The 23,450-nt window shown below is 38.5% G+C and overlaps 1 protein-coding gene across 1 annotated transcript in view; it reads left to right on the forward strand.

The window, feature by feature from the left end:
• Positions 1–23,450, forward strand: part of LOC126177238 (nucleosomal histone kinase 1) — a 236,911-nt gene that overhangs the window by 174,168 nt on the left and 39,293 nt on the right. The window contains exon 7 of the mRNA XM_049924440.1: positions 17,686–17,868. Coding sequence (XP_049780397.1) covers positions 17,686–17,868 — 183 coding nt within the window. The remainder of the gene's footprint in view (positions 1–17,685; positions 17,869–23,450) is intronic.

Raw genomic sequence — 23,450 nt, forward strand, 5'->3', positions numbered from 1 at the left:
GAATTTTTTTTCCTTCCCTAATTGTGCGTAAAATCATTGTGTTATATATATATATATATACACCCGCACAAACTGGCAGGCACCTGTCGAGGCAACCTTCAGTTTTTGTGATCACTGCCTCTGTTATTTTGTCTCAAGTTATAATATTCCTGTTCCTAATACTGTCTCTATTACTCCATTGATTATCCCTTCAGTTTCCTCCCCCATGATAATTATTTCTGAAATAATTTCCATCACTCCTCACATAGTGATCCCATTTATTACTCTGATTCTATCAGTTTGGTTGATATGTTATTCCTACTAAAGTTACTTTCTTGATTTCCATTTCAGTCTAAAGCTCTGTCACGTTTTAGGAATTCTTCTACAGATTCATAAGGCCCTTGCACAAGTCCACACTGCACTTCACTCGGAAGTCGCCTTTTCGAGGTGTCAATCGGAGTGAACTCATCAGATGGTTTGTTTAAATGGGTTAGTCTCCTCAGCTGTTTTTCGAAAAATGCTTTCATGCGTTCCTACTCATCTCTCTAAATAAGCCCATTCAGAAATTCACCCTATCCCCATCTGAAAACTTCTTTACAAATTTGATTTTTAGATTGTCAATCATATCGCTTACAAAGTTTTCCCTTCATTGGTGTAAAACCTCCAATAGCTTAATTGAAATGTTACCCCACAAGTCAGCACAATTATTGCTAATGCTTTAAGCTACATAATTTTCCTGCAACTCAGTATATTTCTTGTTCATACTTTTCACTTCATTATATCTATATTGGTATTTATAAGTTTTTCTATATTAGTGACTTTTGAAGTCTGTTATTACAATGATTTTCTAATTTTTTAAATTCTAAGTCAGACTTCTTGTCATTTATTACATTTTTCGGTTCATCACAACTACATTCAGAAGAATGTAATATGTAATATGTAAGAGTCGAGGTGCACAAAAGGGAAGCAGTGGTTGGGAAGGGAGTGAGACAGGGTTGTAGCCTATCCCCGATGTTATTCAATCTATATATTGAGCAAACAATAAAGGAAACAAAAGAAAAGTTTGGAGTAGGTATTAAAATCCATGGAGAAGAAATAAAAACTTTGAGGTTCGCCAGTGACATTGTAATTCTGTCAGAGACAGCAAAGGACTTGGAAGAGCAGTTGAACGGAATGGACAGTGTCTTGAAAGGAGGATATAAGATGAACATCAACAAAAGCAAAACGAGAATAATGGAATGTAGTCGAATTAAGTCGGGTGATGCTGAGGGTATTAGATTAGGAAATGAGACACTTAAAGTAGTAAAGGAGTTTTGCTATTTGGGGAGCAAAATAACTGATGATGGTCGAAGTAGAAACGATATAAAATGTAGACTGGCAATGGGAAGGAAAGCATTTCTGAACAAGAGAAATTTGTTAACACCGAGTAAAGATTTAAGTGTCAGGAAGTCGTTTCTGAAAGTATTTGTATGGAGTGTAGCCATGTATGGAAGTGAAACGTGGACAATAAATAGTTTGGACAAGAAGAGAATAGAAGCTTTTGAAATGTGGTGCTACAGAAGAATACTGAAGATTAGATGGGTAGATCACATAACTAATGAGGAGGTATTGAATAGGATTGGGGAGAAGAGGAGTTTGGGGTATAACTTGACAAGAAGAAGGGACCAGTTGGTAGGACATGTTCTGAGGCATCCGGGGATCACAAATTTAGCATTGGAGGGTAAAAATCGTAGAGGGAGACCAAGCGATGAATACACTAAGCAGATTCAGAAGGATGTAGGTTGCAGTAAGTACTGGGAGATGAAGAAACTTGCACAGGATAGAGTAGCATGAAGAGCTGCATCAAACCAGTCTCAGGACTGAAGACCACAACAACAACAACAACAACAACAACAACAACAACAATTATTATTATTATTATTATTATTATTATTATTATTCTGGAAAGCTCTGAAATTTTGTTTGGTATGAGCAATTGCCGCATTGATTTCTGTTTCGAGAGTACCAACTTTGGTTTCCACAGACCCAACTCCTGTTTCCGATCTGTTTCTGCCTCATTTTGAAGCTTTGTGATATCCTCTTTGTTCTTCATGATTCTTGTATTACTATTTTCCAACTGTGTTTATTCCATTGTTTGAGCCTACAGCTTCAGTTGCTTCAAAACCGAGAAATGGTGAACAAGCATTTGCATTATCATTTCCTACTGCTTCATTATTGCCACTGTGGTCCTGTGCTACCTCACTGTTTACTTCAGTTACATTTTCATTATTGGTAATGCTGCTGTTTAAACCTATAACATTGTTTGCTGTCCTTTCTTTATTTTGTTCTGCTACACTGTCTTGGTTACTATTACTCGCCATATTGATAAACAAAGTTGTAAACATTTTGAATGAAAAGTTCAGACTTCACACTAAAATTCTTATCTTCACATGACATACTCCTCTCAGAAAAAGGATAAAACAACCAAAGTACTTATCTCAGCTGTCCATGGCAGTGTAGTTCCATGCCACAAACATTTATTTTTATTTATTTATGTATTTTTTTCTGTGTCTGCCTTTGGTGACAACTTTATGCTTTATTCACCGTTTTGCAACAATATATGTTTATTTCAGATTGCCACTCCAGTGCTTATGTTTATTTCAGATTGCCACTCCAGTGCTTTCTTTGAAATTGCCCATTGTGTCAGCGTCCAGTATTGCATAAATCGACCTGAAACTCAAAAGTCTGTTGGTGAAATTTCATTAGCAGTGCAGCTATAATCCCACAATTCTCCACCTCAATTGAAACATAACAGTTAATTAGCAAATACTCATCTTCTTTTCTCGACAATCTATGATGCTGCAACAGCTGTAAAAGAATTTGGTTGGGCCAAAAGAAATTTCAAGAAATTCAGGTTGATACAATGTTTCTCTTTCAGAATTACATGTTCAGTGTTTAATACAGTTACAAAACTCTAAGAAAACTGCCTCACAAAAACTGTCAGATAACTGAACCCTAATGGCTGATTCACCACTCCTTATATACTGTTTTAACGATTACTGGTTATGTTGTCCATTATTAGAAATAGAAAATTTGCGGATTAGAATTAAAAACTTGCTGTAGTATACAATCTGGTATCATGGAAATATATGTATTAATTTGTTCCTCTCACATTGCAGCGTAGTTTTATGCAGCTTTTACCATTGAAATTCATAAAAAAATGTTCTATAACAATGCTTTTCATAAAGTTGCTTGTATGAAGAAGATTATTAGTTGGAAAATGCTCCTAACATTTGCACATGTTCATTCCATAAATACTAACACAAAAGTAGTTTCACTTCTTCTGAAAAGTGTTCTGGAATTACGAAATGAGAATTTTTTATGTTCAAGTGTCGATTAGTAACAGTTGAACCAGCACATAGATATTTATGTGCTTGATAAGGTTAGAATGAAATTAATGACAGAATACGAATCTGTATAATAAACTGAAGATTGTTAGAGACTTTATATAAGTCTATAAACATAGCAGCCTGACACCTGAGATCAACACTTTGTCATAGTTATGCTAACGATCATATATTGGTACATTTCAAGATACATTACCTTCTTTGCCCTGGTTACAGGGTTCTGTTACACTGGATTACACAGATCATTTCAGTGTTTTTGACACAAAGTTGCTGGCACTTTTAAGTTCGGTAGTTCCTTATATATGGTGAAACTCTACTCGACGTCTGTAGAAATCAGTGGAGCATATTTTGTCATCTGTAAAGAGAATTCACTCAGAGTTCCAAAGCTTTCCAAGTCTGGATTGTTGTTAAAAAATTTTTTTTAGAAAATCCATTAAGGATTCCCCAACACTTCAACTGCTCCTCCTCCATACCTTCTTTTTCCAAACTCTAAATCACATTAGGCAAATACTTGTAGCCAAACACTTCAAAAACTTCGAACTCCAGTCTTTGTTGTTGACTAATTGTTGGACCTGATTGATGGCTACTGCATCCATTAAATCTAGGCCACAAGTGAAATGTTTGATTCTATCAGAATTTTTGCATACGAAAACTGCATCTTATCCAAGCACCCTACCTTGTAATGACATGAAACTGTGGAAGTTGGAGTCCTGTCATTTCTTGATACAAAACTTGATGACTGGGAGGCTATACTAGAATCTTCTTCAGGGCAGCACTGAACTCCTTTAACAGTGGTAATTCTTCCTGATAGACCGTATGCAATAGATGTCATGTGGTCGAGGTTGAGTTACATACCGTTGTTGGAAAGTCAAAAGCATGTAGTGTTCTTAATCAGTCACAACAAGCCTGACTGTTTCATATTGTGTGGTGTCTAACCACTGGTTCTTACATGAGTCATTGAATGATTGCATTGTGCAGGCATTTGTCTTCTCAAGTTAGTTTTTGCATTCATCATCAGTTTCATCTAAAATGAATCTCGCTTCATGTTTGCTGACCCCTTCTTTTATTTTCTCTGATGTGTTCTCTAAATTTCGTGTAAGTAACTTTTTCTCAGAGTGCTTTCATCCATTATGGACATTTGTGTGTACTTCTCAAGAACTGATTTGAGTGCAGGATTGTTTAGTTTGTGAACAGGAATTCCTGACTGTCTTAATGCCATGGCAAGATCTGCACTAAACTCATTCAGTGACCGCTGCTTTTCAGATTCTGAAGCAAAGGGTGTATCACAGTGACTTGCTTAGTTTTCGACTTGCGAAGTCCAGTGTTCTTTAAATGTTCTGGATGTGCTGGTTTATTCGGTTTCTTTGATGCTTGTCACCATTTGCAATATTTACCTCACAAACGGCACATCACAGAATGATGCCATCAGTTTTGTTAAACAGGATGTTGAATTCTTCTGAAAGTACACACGTCATCTCCTTATCAACCTTTGGCATGACTTCATTGTGAGTAATCCGTTCTGGTAAAACACTAACACTGCCAATGGCACAGTACACAGTCAATAAAAAGGAACTGTTAAATTCATTCCAGCATTAACTGAATCTACGTTTTAACTGCTGCAACATCATTGTTTAAATTTTATTTTATTTCACAACTGCAGGTCGATCAGTGTTACTGACACTGACTCTTTTTGCTGAGATTGGCCATTCTTGCTGAGGGGGTGTGTAATTAGTGATGCGTTCCGTCAATTATATTTTAATATTTATTGACCATTGTTGACTTCTGATCAATCAAAATCCTGTTCAAGAAAAGAAAAAAATTATTCAGTCTATTAAAAATTCAGATAAAAATCAGGAGAAAGATGCTTAAGTATGGAATAAAAGGGGAAAAGTACAAATATGTGCAACAAACTGTGCTTATTTTGCTTAATTTCATGTCCACAAATGCGTGTATTGACCTGTCTGTGTGAAAACAACTGAATGTTTGGAAAGGTGCTACACATTAAAATCCTTTCTTCAGTTACGACAAATTTCAGTGACAGATACTACAGAGACCACATCATGCATTACTCAGAAATTTATTGCTAATATTTATTGTGTGTGTTTCAAGAAGGTCAAGTAACATTACCTACTTCCGTAAACATGTTGCAAAATAATTATGGTAGGAAAATCAAAGAAATTTGCACTAATATAGGCACACCATATTGACAGTTATTCTTCCCATGCATCATTTGCCAGTAGAATAACAAAGAAGAAAATGGTTGTGATGTAAGAAGTACCCTATCCAAACACAGTAAGTTGGCTTTACATGTAGAGGTAGAACAAAATTGTGTTATTGAAAGTAATATGCACATACACATCATGTATCCGTATGGTGAAAATGTCACCATTGTATAAGTGCCAGATCAGTAGTTTATAGTAAACAACTCAAGGGAAACAGTCTTTAAGCAACCCAGGAAAAGATTGAACGTTACAGGGTACTGTCTTCTTTCCTGTGATTGTACCTCTGACCCTTTCTAAGTCTGCTACGAAAACTTGAAAGTCAATTTAGTTAAAGGTCAGATGCTAAATGAGGACAAACTGCAGGGAATGATCTGTGAGAAGATAAGGAGCAAAATAGGTCATTCAGACATACTGCCAGAAAAGCATTCCAAATAGTGTAGCTTTCAGTGGTTGAAAGCACACGAGACTTCACCTGTGGGAATGTTCTCTTTGTACTAGTGTTTTGGTGGTGTGGGAGCAGTGAAGCATCGGCACCCATTCAGCCTTGCTGCGTTGGTGGGAATTATTGGCAACTGCCTCTTGGGACCTCACCCTTCCACAATGCGTCGCAGCCAATGCATATCTGCACTTCCTGAAGGTGATCCTATCCCCCTTGCTGGAAGATGTATTTGGTGGTATGAAGGATAATGTGGCTGCTCCATGATGGTACTCCTCCTCACTTCACCATATCTGTGTGGAGGCATCCCGACAACAACCACCCTGCCCCACAACGAGACTGAATGAGTGCTGATGGTTCACTAGCACCATACCACTAAAAGACAAGTACAGACAGAACATTTCCACTTGCCTTGTGTGTTCTCATGTGTGCTTTCAGTCAACCTACACTGTCGAAGATTAAATGACCTCCTTTGCTCCTTATCCTGTCAGGGATCCTTCCTGCAGTTTGCCCCGCTTGGCAAAATCACCATGTATACATATGACACGTTTTTTGGATCCTAGTAGTTCTTTATGTATCAGCTGCCTTTAGCTCATTATTATGAAGTCTATTCAGAAAGTAACTTCTATTTTCGTTTAGCGTGTGACATAGAGGGGAGGACGGAACAGTCTCTGTAGTGACTCTTGCAGGAGGCCAGTGTATGTAGAGCTGCAATAGCGAGAAAGCCACATAGCAACATATTTGCCTACAGGAGCTGTTCAAAATGAGCATTGCAATTGAAAATCCAACAGTCTGTAAAATTTGTTCTATAATACGGGTTTTAGGGGCAAAAATCTAAAAACAAAAAGAAGTGACATTTATTGAGAAATTTATTTTATATTGACCAGATACAGTGTTATTTGTTTAACAGTTGGAAGATGAATGTTCGTGGTGAAAAAGTACCCATCCATCTGCAGTCTGCAAGGAACTGAAACAGAAAATTAATGAAAACTGATATTTCGTAATATCGTAACTGCAGACAACTTTTGGCAGATTTCTTGGAGTATTTTGTACGAGACTGTGACTAAAGAACCACATTTTCTGCACTTGTCAAATTCAAAAACACCTTTATGTGAACCATAAAACTTAACAGTTTACTGCTTCTTTGGACTTTTTCGTTCCAGTGCGGAAGTAGAAGGCTTGCTTAATAGCACTGTGACCAGTGATGGAGCCCAGTTTCCCATGGTAATGTGGAGACAAAATAGCAGCAGTCATAGATACAGGGTCATACCACCTCGAGCCTACCGAGACATTAAGAAAACTGTGAAGAGCCATTCAAAACAAGCAACACAGTTTCAATGTTACCAATGTCATATTTTTGCATAACATTATTTGAGCAGGCTCTACTTGTAAAACTTAAGAAGAATTGTTGCATCTGTTGAAATGAGATATTTTTGGAAATCCTCCCTATAGCACTGATATGGCTCAAAAGTTATACCACATCTTCATGCACACAAAAAAGCAGCTTGGCTCCCAACACTTTCTCTGGCGAAGAATATCTAGATGCTTTCACAGATTGGGTGATATCAGGCAGAAGAATTTAATGCAAATGTAGTTTATCAGCTCATTAAGAGGCATGATAGATGCTAAAATTGTAATTGTAATTATGTACAGAAACAATAAAGAGATACAGGTTTTAAATTTTCAGTTTCTATAGTACCATATAAAGATAAATTGTTGTTCAATGTTGTTACCAAAAAACTCAAAGTTCTTGATCGATTTACTTCAATTTTTACATGATCTTCTAATAAACATTCGAATGAGCACAGGCTACATATTTTAATCTAGAATAGTTAGTCACCAATTTTTTATACCATATTAAAATAAACATTCAAATGTATATGGGTTACGTAAATAATATAAGGAAACGTAGTAAGCAAAAGTCTCAGAGTTCTTGACCTTACATCAAAATTTTACACAGTACTTGAATAAACATTCAGACAGATGTGTTCTATATTTTTTTCCAAAAAAACAATGTACAGGTTTTTTGTTAAAATCAACAGTGAGGAAGAAAATGCTGTGTGGTGAAAGTTTGTTTCTTTCTCACAGCAGTCAGTGTGAACTAAAAGAGCACAGCATTGAAGCCATTAGAGAAATTGTTTCTCCCATATACGCTCCTGCTCCTTATGTATAATTTTAAACAAAAATTGTATGCACAACTATGTGTATTTTTACTTTTTTGCTTGCAATTGGTTTTAACCATTGAGAACGCGCGCCTTTAAAAGTTAGGCAATCGATTGTGCATTGGGCATATTGCTCAGACTCGACAAGTAGTGTGAAATGTACTTAATATGCGTAAATTAATGTTTTTTTTGCTATTTCTGTAATAAAACCCTAGGACTGTTAAAATCGTCGGTCTTGTTAGCTACTTATAAAGAAAATTGAAGAAAAAAGCAAATATTATTTTATTATTTAACTTTTGTGACTTACTCATCATATATCTGAGCTTTGCACATATCACTTAATATTACAGCATGTTCATTAAACAAAAAGTTTTCACAATTAATACACACTTCCAATTTCTCCGTCGTGGACAGTCTTGATACATACCACTGGGTTTTTCAGTTTCATTAGTAAATTGTTTTTATAGGTTGCTGTAGAGATTCTACTCCTATGCAAAATTTGTAGGCATGTTAGCTCTGGTCGTGTTGGCTCCAGGGTCAGCTTTTGCGGGCATTGTTTCATAGTAATAATTGCGTATGTACTTTTTTTGTATGTTATCTGACTGTTCATGACGGTAATACGTAAAATAAAAAAATTAAAAAAAATAAAAAATTGTGGCCATTGACAAGCTACTCAATCCACGGAATATTCTTCTTTTAGACAGTCCACCACACTGACATCACATTTTGTCCACTATAATATGTGTCGATTTCAGATTTTTCGTGTTCACCAGTAGTTGGATGAATCTGGTCATTATCTTGGAGTGTACTAATCATAAACATAACTTTTTTTTTCTTTTTTCTTTGGTATATAGGAAACCAGAACCTTGTTCACATAAAAACCCAAAGATACTACTGGTCTTATATTAGTTCTAGGAACAACGGAGGAAATTTTATTGAAATTTGTGTGTGTGTGTGTGTGTGTGTGTGTGTGTGTGTGTGTGTGTGTGTGTGTGTCACAGTCAGTCAGATGCAAAGCGCCATATTGTATGATTATAGTTGGAGTCATGAACAATGGTGGTCAAGTTTAAGCTGCTACTGCGCTCCTACGTCACCTGTGCTCAGACAGCCAATGAGCTTTCAGTATGTCCTGAGCGCTCTGCTGCAAACTCTGTGGCTAATGCGAGCGTGATCTTAGTGAGTTGTTTAGTGAATTTTGATTCCATTTGTTGCGAGTGGTCATCGCTGATAGTGATGGTAAGTGATAAATTCTGCATAAGTAAGTGAGAGATATAATTTGCTGGATATACGCTTTCTTCAAGCAGAAATCACACACATGTGCGTACAACAAATGTCACTTGGAACCATCAGCAATGCAATCCCTTTCCATGACTCGAGATATGCGAGCCACCATTGTTCATGGATCAGACTGTAGTTACAGTTAATATTAAAGCGTGTGGTTTGAGAACGGGCGTTTCAGCTCGGAACCAGTAGCAAACATTTTATATCATTGGGACTGAGAAGGATGAAATAAAATTGTTTCAAATGTCCTCAGTACTGAACAACTGTGGACCTACCATCCCATGGCAGCATGCCTCAAATAAGCAAGGTCACACTTGTTATTAATGTACCAGCATTTCACATTTCCAATGGCTTATCTTGCACTTACATTAATGTGTTATACTTCAATGCTAATCACTTAAATATGTTATATAGACAAATGTATTCCCGAAATTTCATTTTGGTACATTAATTATTTTTTCGTGTTATGATTTTCTTCCCCAATCAGTGTATAAAACCCAGCTACTGTAGTCCAGTCAAATATCAGATATACCTTGCAAAAGGTGGGGTAGAAGAGTTTATTTTTTCAACTCGTTTATATGGTTGGAAAGATTAGAAAATCGAGTTTTGCCAACAAAATTTCGCTTGGGAAAACTTTCTGCAGTCAATAAGCTTGGAAAATTTTGGCCTTTTTTCAGTTTTTTAAAATATCTCAGTTTTTTGCTCCTATCGCTTTAACATCTATTTTCTTTTTTAAAGAGCACAAAATTCTCTACAGAGTTGACTGTTGCCATTTTTTTCTACTCCCAATATCTAAGGCGCTACAGCGCCTCAAAAAATACCAATTTTTCAAATTTTGAGCATAGTGGTAAGATACCTTATTTTTGAACACAATTTTTTCAGTTTCTGTTTGTGTAGTATAAATACATTACACATCATGTTGTATGTTGGAATTTACCACCTCACTTTCAGGTATTCAATTTCTCTGTATGCAACATGAGGATTGCAACCTAATTAGGTAGGTAATTATTCTTGTGTATAAAAACCAACAGTTGACATTAAAAATAAGTAGCTTTATTACAATTAAAATGCATTGTCAGTTCCTAAAAAATGTTGACTGTTCTGGGTGTGTAATACTTGTAATATCGCACTTTAGCGCACTTGAGACAGATATGAGCATCACTTCCAACGCTTCTATGAGCCAGGTTCCTCAGTGTCACCAGTTGAGTTATGGATTCAGGGTCTGTACATAGAGTTGATTCCAGATTGACCTCTTCTTTAAACAGCGAGTCAGCCTCAGCAAGTTCGTTGATTTCGTCAGCGGTTTCCTCAACATCCTCCATAACATCATCTTCACTGTCTTCATATAAAAATTTTGGCACGTTTTCACAATTGACCCCAATATATTTCTTGCAAATTGAAGAACATTTCAAACCTGCTTTTCTGCAGGAGCACGCTCTGCCACAGTTCAGCTTGCATGAGCATGAAACAATGTGAAGAAGTGCTTCAGGTGCTGGATCTTGGTCATTATAACGGGTATTGGACCGTGGTCACTGTGATTCCAGCCCCATTTCTCAGGAGGTTTCCAGTTCCAGTTTCCCATCCAACTTTGGACTTGGTAAGTCCGTAACGAATGATGTGCAGCGTCTTGTATAGGTGGCAACCGTACAAGATTCAGTTTGCTTTTTGTGGCAGACTTGGCAAATAGCTGGTACCGCAAATGGTCTAGTGTGTGGGAACTGCTGACACCTCCACTATACAATGCAATAGTAACCTATTCTCCTGCTGTTATTATTTCTTCATGGGTAGCATGTGGTTTATTGAACGTGCAAAATGCTGAGGTTAGGTATTTATTTTTCGCAACAATATTGCAGCATTTAATTTTTCCTTAACCAAAAAAAGCGGATGTTGTATCACATCCGCTAAAGGTGTGAGTGAACAGAATATATTCACTGTCAAACTTGTAAGATGCAGTGGAAAACCACTTGTCTTCTGCATTTCCTCTTCCTGGCCTTAAGAAAAATAAGTTTTCAATGCCTTGCCCCAAACCGGTCATGAGCACAAGCAGGTCAACATCTTCTCCTACAATGACAACACTTCAAAAATCTTTGGTTCCTGAAATGGCAGATGTTACAATGATAATGTCAGCATCTTCTTGTGCCTGGTGCACTTCAATGCTACACTCCAGAAATTCCTTTTTAATAAGTGTGATCAAATGCATCTTGTTTTGTTCGTTGTACAAGAACTTGTCCTGAGGGACTTGGTTCACCATCTCTGATTCAACCACAACGTCAACCGAAGAATGTTGTTTGGACCTACGAATCCTCTCAGCACCCTTTGTGCTACATTTGTCTCCCTCACATGGATACCCATCAAATACTATAGCAAATTGAGATCCAAAATGACGTTGCAGGTAAGAAACATAGCTTTGGGCTATTGACTTGAAGCAAACATTTCGAGTCCAAGTAACTTTGTGGATAAGGTACCCTCCAGCAATGACAAAAAATTTACTCGGTCCACCTGACTTCACATCTTGCACTGGAACGAAGGCATTGTAGAATTAAGATTTTGTTCCTTTTTGTATGCCTTTTTGTGAGAATAGGGACATTGGGTAAGGAGCAAGTTCATATTTCAGAAAGGCTTTTAACTCTTTTTCACTTTGTTTAATTAAACAAATCCTTTGGAAAAGAGTTAAAGGATCAACAGGAGTAATTTTAGTGCTCCCAGCTTTTACAGAATTGAACGCAGAAAGGAGAATCACAACTTTATCTTTTCTACGTAACTTTACATCGTGGAAATTGTCACCAACTATTCTTTTCATGCCTTTTTCCCCCTCTTTGTGACACATATGACAATTAACATCCTCCGTTCCGACAACACCACTGCTGATAGACATTATAAAATCACTTTCAGGGAAGGGAGGGTGCACTGAAAACCAATCCCACAGCTTACGCAAGTCATGCCATCTCATTCGATGCGACAACTTCTTGCATCTACATGCTGTTATGATGTTACTGCGCTCACTTCGCAATACGACTCAATTTCTTCACAAATGTTCTGCGTGTGAATCATACCCAATGTCCATCTGGTTAATACGCTATCCGTAATTCCTCGGCCAGAAGTAAGTCCTCAGAACTCTTCATGGTTCTGATCAATGTTTGTTCTATAGTCATGTCAGAAGGAACCCCTGACCAATACTTTTCCGATCGCCAGATTGTAAAATGTCGTTTCGTTGTGAACTTCTCACATTCTGATAAATCCATTTTTTCCTCGAGTCTCAACATATCCTGTAAGTATAAGTGGCCACTTTTAGCGTACATAAAATGTCCAGCTGAATGGAAGTAGGGAAGCATTTTTCGCACGCTTTCAAGATGAAGTTTCCAATTGCCTGATCGAGCCGCTTCAATAAATTATTTCATGAGAGTGACCATCTTGCAGTACTGAACCCATAATTTTGCTGTGGGTCCCTTACTTTCAATCAATGTTTATACTACACAAATAGAAACTGAAATAACAGTGTTCAAAAATTAGGTAATTTGCCACTTTGCTCGAAATTTGAAAAATTGGTATTTTTTGACGCCCTGTAGTGCCGTAGATACTGGGAGTAGAAAAAAATGGTAAGAATCAAATTAGTAGAGAATATTGTGCTCTTTAAAAAAGAAAATAGACGTCAAAGCGATAGGAGCAAATGAAACTGAGATATTTTGAAAAAACTGAAAAAAAGTCCGAAATTTTTGAAGTTTTTTGACTGCAGAAAGTTTTCCCAAGAGAAATTTTGTTGGCAAAACTTGGTTTTCGTGGTTCATGGTGTGGGTTCCTATAGTCATGTCCTAGTTCATGAACCACGGGCAACGTATGAGTGGCCAAGTAAGTGGTCCCGACAGTCAGGATACCAGTTACTTTGGAATAAGGCTGGGCATCTCGGACATATTCTGAGTCGTGGTCACCTTTGTGCTCATACGGCAAAGACTACCAAATCCACCGGTTAGTCCCTCAACCGTTAGGGGTAAAACCCAATGGGACTCGGGGCAAGTAAGGCTAGCAACCTGCTTCCCTGGTACTTTAAATATGATGCTGGCAACAATCAGAGCAAAATGCCTCGGACCTTTGGAGGTGACGGTGTCCCGCCTCTAACTGACAAACCAGGGACTCCTAAGATACGACTTGGCAAAGAAATGGTAATGAGATGGGGAGCTATTAATGTCAATGGGGGCTACTGTGGGAAGAAGGTAGAGCTGGCAGAGGCTGCAAGTAAGATGGGGCTGGACGTTTTAGCTGTTAGTGACATTCGGGTAAGGGGTGAGAAAGAAGAGGAAGTGGGAGAATACAAGGTCTACCTGTCAGGAGTCAAAGCAGGAATAGCACAATGGGGTGTAGGGCTTTACATCAGGAAAGAAATGGAACCCGGCGTAGTTGCAATAAGGTATGTAAACGAACGACTCATGTGGATAGATTTGACAGTGTCTAGCAAGAAAATTAGGATTGTGTCAGTATATCCGCATTGTGAAGGGACAGATAAAGATAAGACGGATAGTTTTTATGACGCAATCAGTGATGTAGTTGTCAGAGTAAAGGACAAGGACAGTGTTCTACTCATGGGTGATTTTAATGCCAGGATTGGAAATCGAACAGAAGCGTATGAAAAGGTTATGGGTAAATTTGGAGAGGATATGGAGGCCAACAGGAATGGGAAACAACTCTTGGATTTCTGTGCCAGTATGGGCTTAGTAATCACAAACTCCTTTTTTAAACATAAGAACATTCACCGGTATACTTGGGAAGGCAGGGGAACCAGATGTCATTGACTATATAATAACAGATCAGGAATTCAGGAAGGCTGTGAGGGACACACGTGTATTCAGGGGATTCTTTGATGACGCTGATCATTATTTAATCTGCAGTGAAATTGGGATTGTGAGGCCGAAAGTGCAGGAGGTCAGGTCCATATGTAGGAGGATAAGAGTGGAGAAACTTAAGGATAAGGAAATCAGGCACAAGTACATAACAGCGATCTCAGAAAGGTACCAGTTAGTTGAATGCAGTAAATTATAGTCGTTGGAAAAGGAATGGACAAGGTACAGGGACACAGTACTAGAAGTGGCTAAAGAATGTCTTGGAACAGTAGTGTGTAAAAGTAGGATGAAGCAAACAGCTTGGTGGAATGATACAGTCAAGGCAGCCTGTAAAAGGAAAAAGAAGGCGTATCAAAAATGGCTACATACTAGAACTCAGGTAGACAGAGAAAGTTATGTTGAAGAAAGAAACAAAGCCAAACAGATAATTGCAGCATCCAAGAAGAAATCTTGGGAAGACTTTGGAGACTATGGGTCAAGCTGCTGGAAAACCATTCTGGAGTGTAGTTAGCAGTCTTCGAAAGGGAGGTAAGAAGGAAATGACAAGTATTTTGGACAGGTCAGGAAAACTGCTGGTGAATCCTGTGGATTCCTTGGGCAGATGGAGGGAATATTTTGAAGAGTTGCTCAATGTAGGTGAAAATACGATCAGTAATGTTTCAGATTTCGAGGTAGAATGGGACAGGAATTATGATGGAAATAGGATCACATTTGAGGAAGTGGAGAAAATGGTCAGTAGATTGCAGTGCAATAAAGCAGCTGGGGTGGATGAAATTAAGTCAGAACTCATCAAATATAGTGGAATGTCAGGTCTTAAATGGCTACACAGGATAATTGAAATGGCCTGGGAGTCTGGACAGGTTCCATCAGACTGGACAAAAGCAGTAATCACACCAATCTTTAAACATGGAAACAGAAAAGATTGTAACAACTACAGAGGTATATCTTTAATCAGCGTTGTGGGTAAAATCTTCTCAGGTATTGTTGAAAGGAAAGTGCGAGTATTAGTTGAGGACCAATTGGATGAAAATTAGTGTGGGTGTAGGCCTCTTAGAGGTTGTCAGGGCCAGATCTTTAGCTTACGGCAAATAATGGAGAAGTGTTATCAGTGGAACAGGGAATTGTATCTATGCTTTATAGATCTAGGAAAGGCATATGACCGGGTTCCTAGGAGGAAGTTATTGTCTGTTCTACGAGATTATGGAATAGGAGGCAAAATTTTGCAAGCAATTAAAGGTCTTTACATGGATAGTCAGGTAGCAGTTAGAGTTGACGGTAAATTGAGTTCATGGTTCAGAGTAGTTTCAGGGGTAAGACAAGGCTGCATCCTGTCTCCACTGCTGTTCATATTATTCATGGATCATATGTTGAAAACAATAGACTGGCTGGGTGAGATTAAGATATGTGAACACAAATAAGCAGTCTTGCATATGCGGATGACTTAGTTGTGATGGCAGATTCGATTGAAAGTTTGCAAAGTAATATTTCAGAGCTAGATCAGAAATGTAAGGACTATGGTATGAAGATTAGCATCTCCAAAACGAAAGTAATGTCAGTGGGAAAGAAATATAAACGGATTGAGTGCCAAATAGGAGGAACAAAGTTAGAACAGGTGGATGGTTTCAAGTACTTAGGATGCATATTCTCACAGGATGGCAACATAGTGAAAGAACTGGAAGCGAGGTGTAGCAAAGCTAATGCAGTGAGCGCTCAGCTACGGTCTACTCTCTTCTGCAAGAAGGAAGTCAGTACCAAGACTAAGTTATCTGTGCACCGTTCAATCTTTCGACCAACTTTGTTGTATGGGAGCGAAAGCTGGGTGGATTCAGGTTACCTTATCAACAAGGTTGAGGTTACAGATATGAAAGTAGCTAGGATGATTGCAGGTACTAGTAGATGGGAACAATGGCAGGAGGGTGTCCACAATGAGGAAATCAAAGAAAAACTGGGAATGAACTCTATAGATGTAGCAGTCAGGGCGAACAGGTTTAGATGGTGGGGTCATGTTACATGCATGGAAGAAGCAAGGTTACCCAAGAGACTCATGGGTTCAGCAGTAGAGGGTAGGAGGAGTCGGGGCAGACCAAGGAGAAGGTACCTGGATTCGGTTGAGAATGATTTTGAAGTAATAGGTTTAAAATCAGAAGAGGCACCATTGTTAGCACTGAATAGGGGATCATGGAGGAATTTTATAAGGGGGCCATGCTCCAGACTGAACGCTGAAAGGCATAATCAGTCTTAAATGATGATGATGATGATGATGATGATGAACTTGGTTTTCTAACCTTTCCAACAATATGAACGAGTTAAAAAAATAAAATCTTCTACCCCAATTTTTGCAAGGTACAGGCTTTTTTTCTGACAGTTTCACTGGACTACTGAGCAAACGAGTGCCCTGCAAGCATTGTTGACAAAATACTGTGTCTTTTAAATTTTTTTGAGCAAAATGCTAATAGTGTGAGTGCTCATGGGTTAACAAAAAACAGAAAAGTTTTATTTATGGCTTGTCTACAGAAAAGTTTTATATATGGCTTGTCTGCTTATGATTGGAATACTATTATGGAATCTGAATTGTCTGAAACTTTGTAATCCTCCCGGTTTTAAGATTAAAACTATGTGAAGTAATGTCATCCTCACAGAGCCAACAGCAGGAGACACCTTTTCGTACCCAGTATGCCAATGATCCCAACCATTTATTTTATGCAACTTCAGTTGCCAATCAAGGTTTCATTGGCAGTAACAATAAACAATGCTTAAGGTCAGCGAGAGTGGGGAAATAAACAGTGAGAAGGAAGGGAGACTGACATAGAGAGGGGAATGACGAAACAGACAGTGGAGGTGGAGGAGGAGGAGAGAGCTAGGAGAGGAGATTGAGGTTGTCAGGGAGGGTGGGAGGAGAAGGACATGGACAGAGAAAGGTGGGAGGAGGAGATATGATGTATATCCAACTCCCATACATATTACCATTTGTGGGGCATTGCTGGGTTCACAAATGGTACTTTACTTCCAGCTTTTGTTTACCAGTTCTGACTGCCTTCCACTATCCTTTACTGATTGCACTTACCTTTTTAACTTTTCTATTCTGCATTGCCCCTTCCCTTCTCCCAAGTGTTAATCTCAGGTTTGAAAGAGAGAGATTGATTACATTTACTTTGTTTTCCTGTCATCCCTGCATCAGTTATATTTATTTTGGTGCCTGCTAGACAGGTTTTCAGCAACAAAAATGTAGGCACTTATAGTTCACTGCTGTTGTATTTAAGTCTGTATCAGATTGATTGTAGTTGTCAAATGTTTGCTCTTGGTGAGATAATACGTTATTAGCTGCTCTGAATGTTTATGGAGGATATAGATTGGTCTAATCATTATGTGTTTTGTTATTTGTTTTAGTTCCAACTAGAAGAGGTGATCTGGAAGTCCTGGGCTTCAACATGATTCAGTGGGCAGCCTCAGAGCTTCCTTGGGAGAAAAAAATTTCTGAACCTCCAGAAGTTATTCAGAAAGAGAAGATAAAATATATGAATGATGTGTCAACTTTAATGAAGGCATGTTTTAAGAAAGGAAGTCCACCACGTAAGTTAAGTTTATAGCTTTAGCTTCATATTATCGTTATGACACTGCACATATATGTTGTAGATAATATTGTGTATCTAAAAACAAGGACGATGAGACTTACCAAACAAAAGCGCTGGCAGGTTGATAGACACACAAACAAACACAAACATACACACAAAATTCAAGCTTCCGCAACAAACGGTTGCTTCGTCAGGAAAGAGGGAAGCAGAGGGAAAGATGAAAGGATGTGGGTTTTAAGGGAGAGGGTAAGGAGTCATTCCAATCCCGGGAGCGGAAAGACTTACCTTAGGGGGAAAAAAGGACAGGTATACACTCTCGCGCGCGCGCACACACACACACACACACACACACACACACATCCATCCGCACATACACAGACACAAGCAGACATTTGTAAAGGCAAAGAGTTTGGGCAGAGATGTCAGTCGAGGCGGAAGTACAGAGGCAAAGATGTTGTTGAAAGACAGGTGAGGTATGAGCGGCGGCAAATTGAAATTAGAAATTAGCAGAGATTGAGGCGTGGCGGATAGCGAGAAGAGAAGATATGCTGAAGGGCAAGTTCCCATCTCCGGAGTTCTGACAGGTTGGTGTTAGTGGGAAGTATCCAGATAACCCGGACGGTGTAACACTGTGCCAAGATGTGCTGGCCGTGCACCAAGGCATGTTTAGCCACAGGGTGATCCTTATTACCAACAAACACTGTCTGCCTGTGTCCATTCATGCGAATGGACAGTTTGTTGCTGGTCATTCCCACATAGAAGGCTTCACAGTGTAGGCAGGTCAGTTGGTAAATCACGTGGGTGCTTTCACACGTGGCTCTGCCTTTGATCGTGTACGCCTTCCGGGTTACAGGACTGGAGTAGGTGGTGGTGGGAGGGTGCATGGGACAGGTTTTACACCGGGGGCGGTTACAAGGGTAGGAGCCATAGGGTAGGGAAGGTGGTTTGGGGATTTCATAGGGATGAACTAAGAGGTTCTACATCTACATCTACATCTATACTCCGCGAGCCACCTTACGGTGTGTGGCGGAGGGTACTTATTGTACCACTATCTGATCCCCCCTTCCCTGTTCCATTCACGAATTGTGCGTGGGAAGAACGACTGCTTGTAAGTCTCCGTATTTGCTCTAATTTCTCGGATCTTTTCGTTGTGATCATTACGCGAGATATATGTGGGCGGTAGTAATATGTTGCCCATCTCTTCCCGGAATGTGCTCTCTCGTAATTTCGATAATAAACCTCTCCGTATTGCGTAACGCCTTTCTTGAAGTGTCCGCCACTGGAGCTTGTTCAGCATCTCCGTAACGCTCTCGCGCTGACTAAATGTCCCCATGACGAATCGCGCTGCTTTTTGCTGGATCATGTCTATCTCTTCTATTAATCCAACCTGGTAAGGGTCCCATACTGATGAGCAGTACTCAAGAATCGGACGAACAAGCGTTTTGTAAGCTACTTCTTTCGTCGATGAGTCACATTTTCTTAGAATTCTTCCTATGAATCTCAACCTGGCGCCTGCTTTTCCCACTATTTGTTTTATGTGATCATTCCACTTCAGATCGCTCCGGATAGTAACTCCTAAGTATTTTACGGTCGTTACCGCTTCCAATGATTTACCACCTATGGCATAATCGTACTGGAATGGATTTCTGCCCCTATGTATGCGCATTATATTACATTTATCTACGTTTAGGGAAAGCTGCCAGCTGTCGCACCATGCATTAATCCTCTGCAGGTCTTCCTGGAGTACGTACGAGTCTTCTGATGTTGCTACTTTCTTGTAGACAACCGTGTCATCTGCAAATAGCCTCACGGAGCTAACTAAGAGGTTACGAAGGTTAGTTGGACGGCGGAAAGACACTCTTGGTGGAGTGGGGAGGATTTCATGAAGGATGGATCTCATTTCAGGGCAGGATTTGAGGAAGTCGTATCCCTGCTGGAGAGCCACATTCAGAGTCTGATCCAGTCCTGGAAAGTATTCTGTCACAAGTGGGGCACTTTTGGGGTTCTTCTGTGGGAGGTTCCGGGTTTGAGGAGATGTGGAAGTGGCTCTGGTTATTTGCTTCTGTACCAGGTCGGGAGGGTAGTTGCGGGATGCGAAAGCTGTTTTCAGGTTGTTGGTGTAATGGTTCAAGGATTCCGGACTGGAGCAGATTCGTTTGCCACGAAGAGATTATCCTCCAATTTTTGCTGCCTTTTATGCAAAGGCATCAAGACTGGAATAAACTCTATAATACTATTTCTTCCACCTTGCATTGTATCCAGAGCTTCATCAGTAGGACCTGAACATGTTATAAATTCTTTTATATACTCACTCATTTCTTATGAAATTTTTAAATTACAACATTCTGTGTAACTGCATCAACTTATCAGTGATCAAAGAAATTTCTATCATTGCGTCATACAAACTGTTCCGTCGTGAAAGAACAGATACTCATAACTTTTCCAAAAAAAACAGCTTCAGTTATTTCAGATGACTTTGAATGTCCAGCAGCATTCCACAAAGGATTACATTTTTGTATGGTCTTGTGATGCACTTTGGATAGTGTGATTTGTTCTCCATTGTCATCCAGGTTTGAAGATAATGAGTAAAATCACTTGTAGTGCACAAATAGAGCATGTACAGCACATCAAAAGTTTGGCGGTAATTGGTTAGCTTGTTCTGTGATACATGTGTTTTCACCGAAAGGAAAGTTATCTGACGCTTCTGGAAATTGTCATCATCATCATCATCATCATCATCATCATCCTCTTCATATTTCGCTGTTATATATTCATCTTTCTCTTCCTCTGACTCCATTTTAACTACTAATAGATATACGAAGTGTTTAAACAGTTTCACTAAATTCTTTGTGCATTTCATCAAGTATTGAGGCTACATGATCGTAGATGTGAACTCCAGAAAATCTCGGACCTAGTAGTCTTTTGAATTATTGTTTGAGGTTATCATCAATCCAGTGGGTCGCAACCCCAAAAAATCTTCTTTTGTGGCTTGACTATATGTCAGCAATTGTTTTTATTTATATTATTTATCTTGAATTTATAATTTATTTCTGAAATGAGTTCCTGATGAAAATTATTAATTTTTGTGGTGACAAAACAGCATTCATGGATGGAAAGAAAGCCAAAGCGCATTCGGTATATCTGCAAGGGGCATCATGCAACAAGGAGAGCTCCCCAGTGGTGTGATCGACTTTTTGAAACTATTTATACAATGATGTAGGTCAAGATCCCATGTACCGCACACAGCAGCCATTCACCTGGCTGGGTGAATTTAAGTAATTGACAAGAAGAAAAAACAATTGGAATTTTGTGTGATACCCAATAGCGTTAGAAAAAGTTGCATTACATAGTCTGGTTGCGTGATATAATGGATAAGAGAGCAGCTTCACGTGCACGAGGTTGTAGGATCAAATCTTGTCATTATTTATATTCAGTTAATTAGTTTAAATATAAACTTTTATTTCTATTCCTTTGTCATATCATTTTAATCACCAGATAATCTTTTTCATTTGTTTCATTTTTTTCTTTATATCATTCTCTTTCCAACTGGAGTTTTTGTGAATATGAATTTAATTATATTCATGTATTATAATGTTCAATCATTTGAAAATTCTGATCTATCAGTTAAAAAACAAAAGACAAAATAATCTATTTATGTTTGTGCTATGGTGTGAAAAATATATATTTATTAACAGATGTGTCTTTTTCTGTGGTAATCATCATACAAACATTTAAAACATAAACTAAATACCTATTGCAGTATGGACAAAGTAATGGAGATGAAAATTTAAATGAAAAGAGAATGCGGGATTACTGGGCAAACATCAAGTCCCTCTCCAGGCTGAAAAGATGAATATTGTGGTCCTTAACTGGCCCATTTCAAAGAAGAAGAAAAAGAAGAAGAAGAAAGATGGGTTTATAATTAAAATGAAATTCAAGCAAAATGAGAAATAGATATAATCAACACAATAATGTGGACAGAAAAACAGGATAATAAAAAAAAGAAATTAAATCAAAATTAATACATAAAATCAACTGAAAACATATAAACAAAGATTTCAAGTGCAGAAAGAACAATAGGAAGAAAAATGAGAGCAATTGAAGATGTTGATATTACGAGTAAGATTATGTGACAAAGAAATGGAATATAAAATTACATTTAAATCAATCAATTCAATAAAACTGATGATCAGAGTCATTTCATTAAAGATTTTAAAATAAAAAAAAGAAAACTAACTGCACCTGATGAGATTCGAACCCTCAACCTTCTGCATGCGAAGCTTTTATCTCATCCACTACTTTACGAAACTAGACTTATATAACACAACTTTTTTAATGCTATTGAGTGTGACACAAAATTCTGAATTCTTTTTTTCATCAATTACCTGCAAATGAGGACCAGCCATGGTGAATGGCTGCAGTGTGTGATACATGAGACCCTAACCTACATCACTGTATGGATAGTTTCCAAAAGTCAATCGCACCACTGGGAATGTCTCCTTGTGAGGATTCTGCTTGGTAGGTCAGAGGTGCACTACACAAAGGAAGCAGCTGCTCAAGTAGCAGAGTGCAAATGGTGGTGTTTGGGCTAGGTGGTAGTTTGAGGTGTTCTGATAAACACTAGCCGGTCAATAAGCAGATAGTAAAATCGGACCATGCGCAGAGTAAGGATACTTTAACTGTCAAAATTTTATCAGTAAAGTGTCGAAGTATTCGTAACGAAGTTTCAGATTTTACTGCCCTCCAGGAAAGTTTTTGCACTCAAATTATATTCTTGGGACAGGGAGCTGGCTGAAACCCAAAGTAGAAAGCTCTGAAATATTTAGTGAGTCATGGAACATACATCAGATAGACAGGTAAGATACCATAGGACAAGGAGTGTTCATTTCAGTTGACAAAAAAAATCTCTCTATTGATGTTCAAATTGAGGATGACAGTGAAGTTATCTGGTTGTGTGTAACATGGTGGTGAAACAAACTTTAATGTTGGTTTATATGACTGGGTCGTCTATGGAGTCATTGCCGGGGGGTACAGACGAAAAGTCTTGTGAAGTACTTTTGAACACATTTTCTGAAAATTGTCTTGAGCAGCTAGTTTGGCAGCCTACACGCAATGGAAATATCTTAGACCTTGTAGCTACAAATAGGCTGAACCATAAATCAGTCAAAAAGGCTGTGAGAGTGTTTCTGCTAGGAAGAGCAATTAAACAGTTGTTAGCATCTCTCTTAGACAATGAATTGACATCATTTGGTATTATAGAGGATCAAATTTTAAACTGATTGTAAATTGTCAAGTTGCGTCTTGGCTTCTGTTTTTGGATCTTCAGCCGACATTTATTCAAAGATTTTTTGACATTTCGCCTCCACAAGTGGCTGGCATTATTGAAGCTTCACGTTCCATAGCTGGTGGCGGACGGGAGTATATTGTGCTCTGGAGAAGTAAGCAGATTAAAGACTGAAAATGCTGAGGAAGCAAAGGCTGTTCAAAAGGGAATGCGCTAATGGCAAAAGGCGAAGGTTAGTCGAGATTCGTACATCTGTGAAAAGATCTAAGTGCAAAGCAAACTACTACTACCACCAT

The sequence above is a fragment of the Schistocerca cancellata genome, chromosome 1, assembly GCF_023864275.1.
Source record: "Schistocerca cancellata isolate TAMUIC-IGC-003103 chromosome 1, iqSchCanc2.1, whole genome shotgun sequence".
Classification (NCBI taxonomy): domain Eukaryota; kingdom Metazoa; phylum Arthropoda; class Insecta; order Orthoptera; family Acrididae; genus Schistocerca; species Schistocerca cancellata.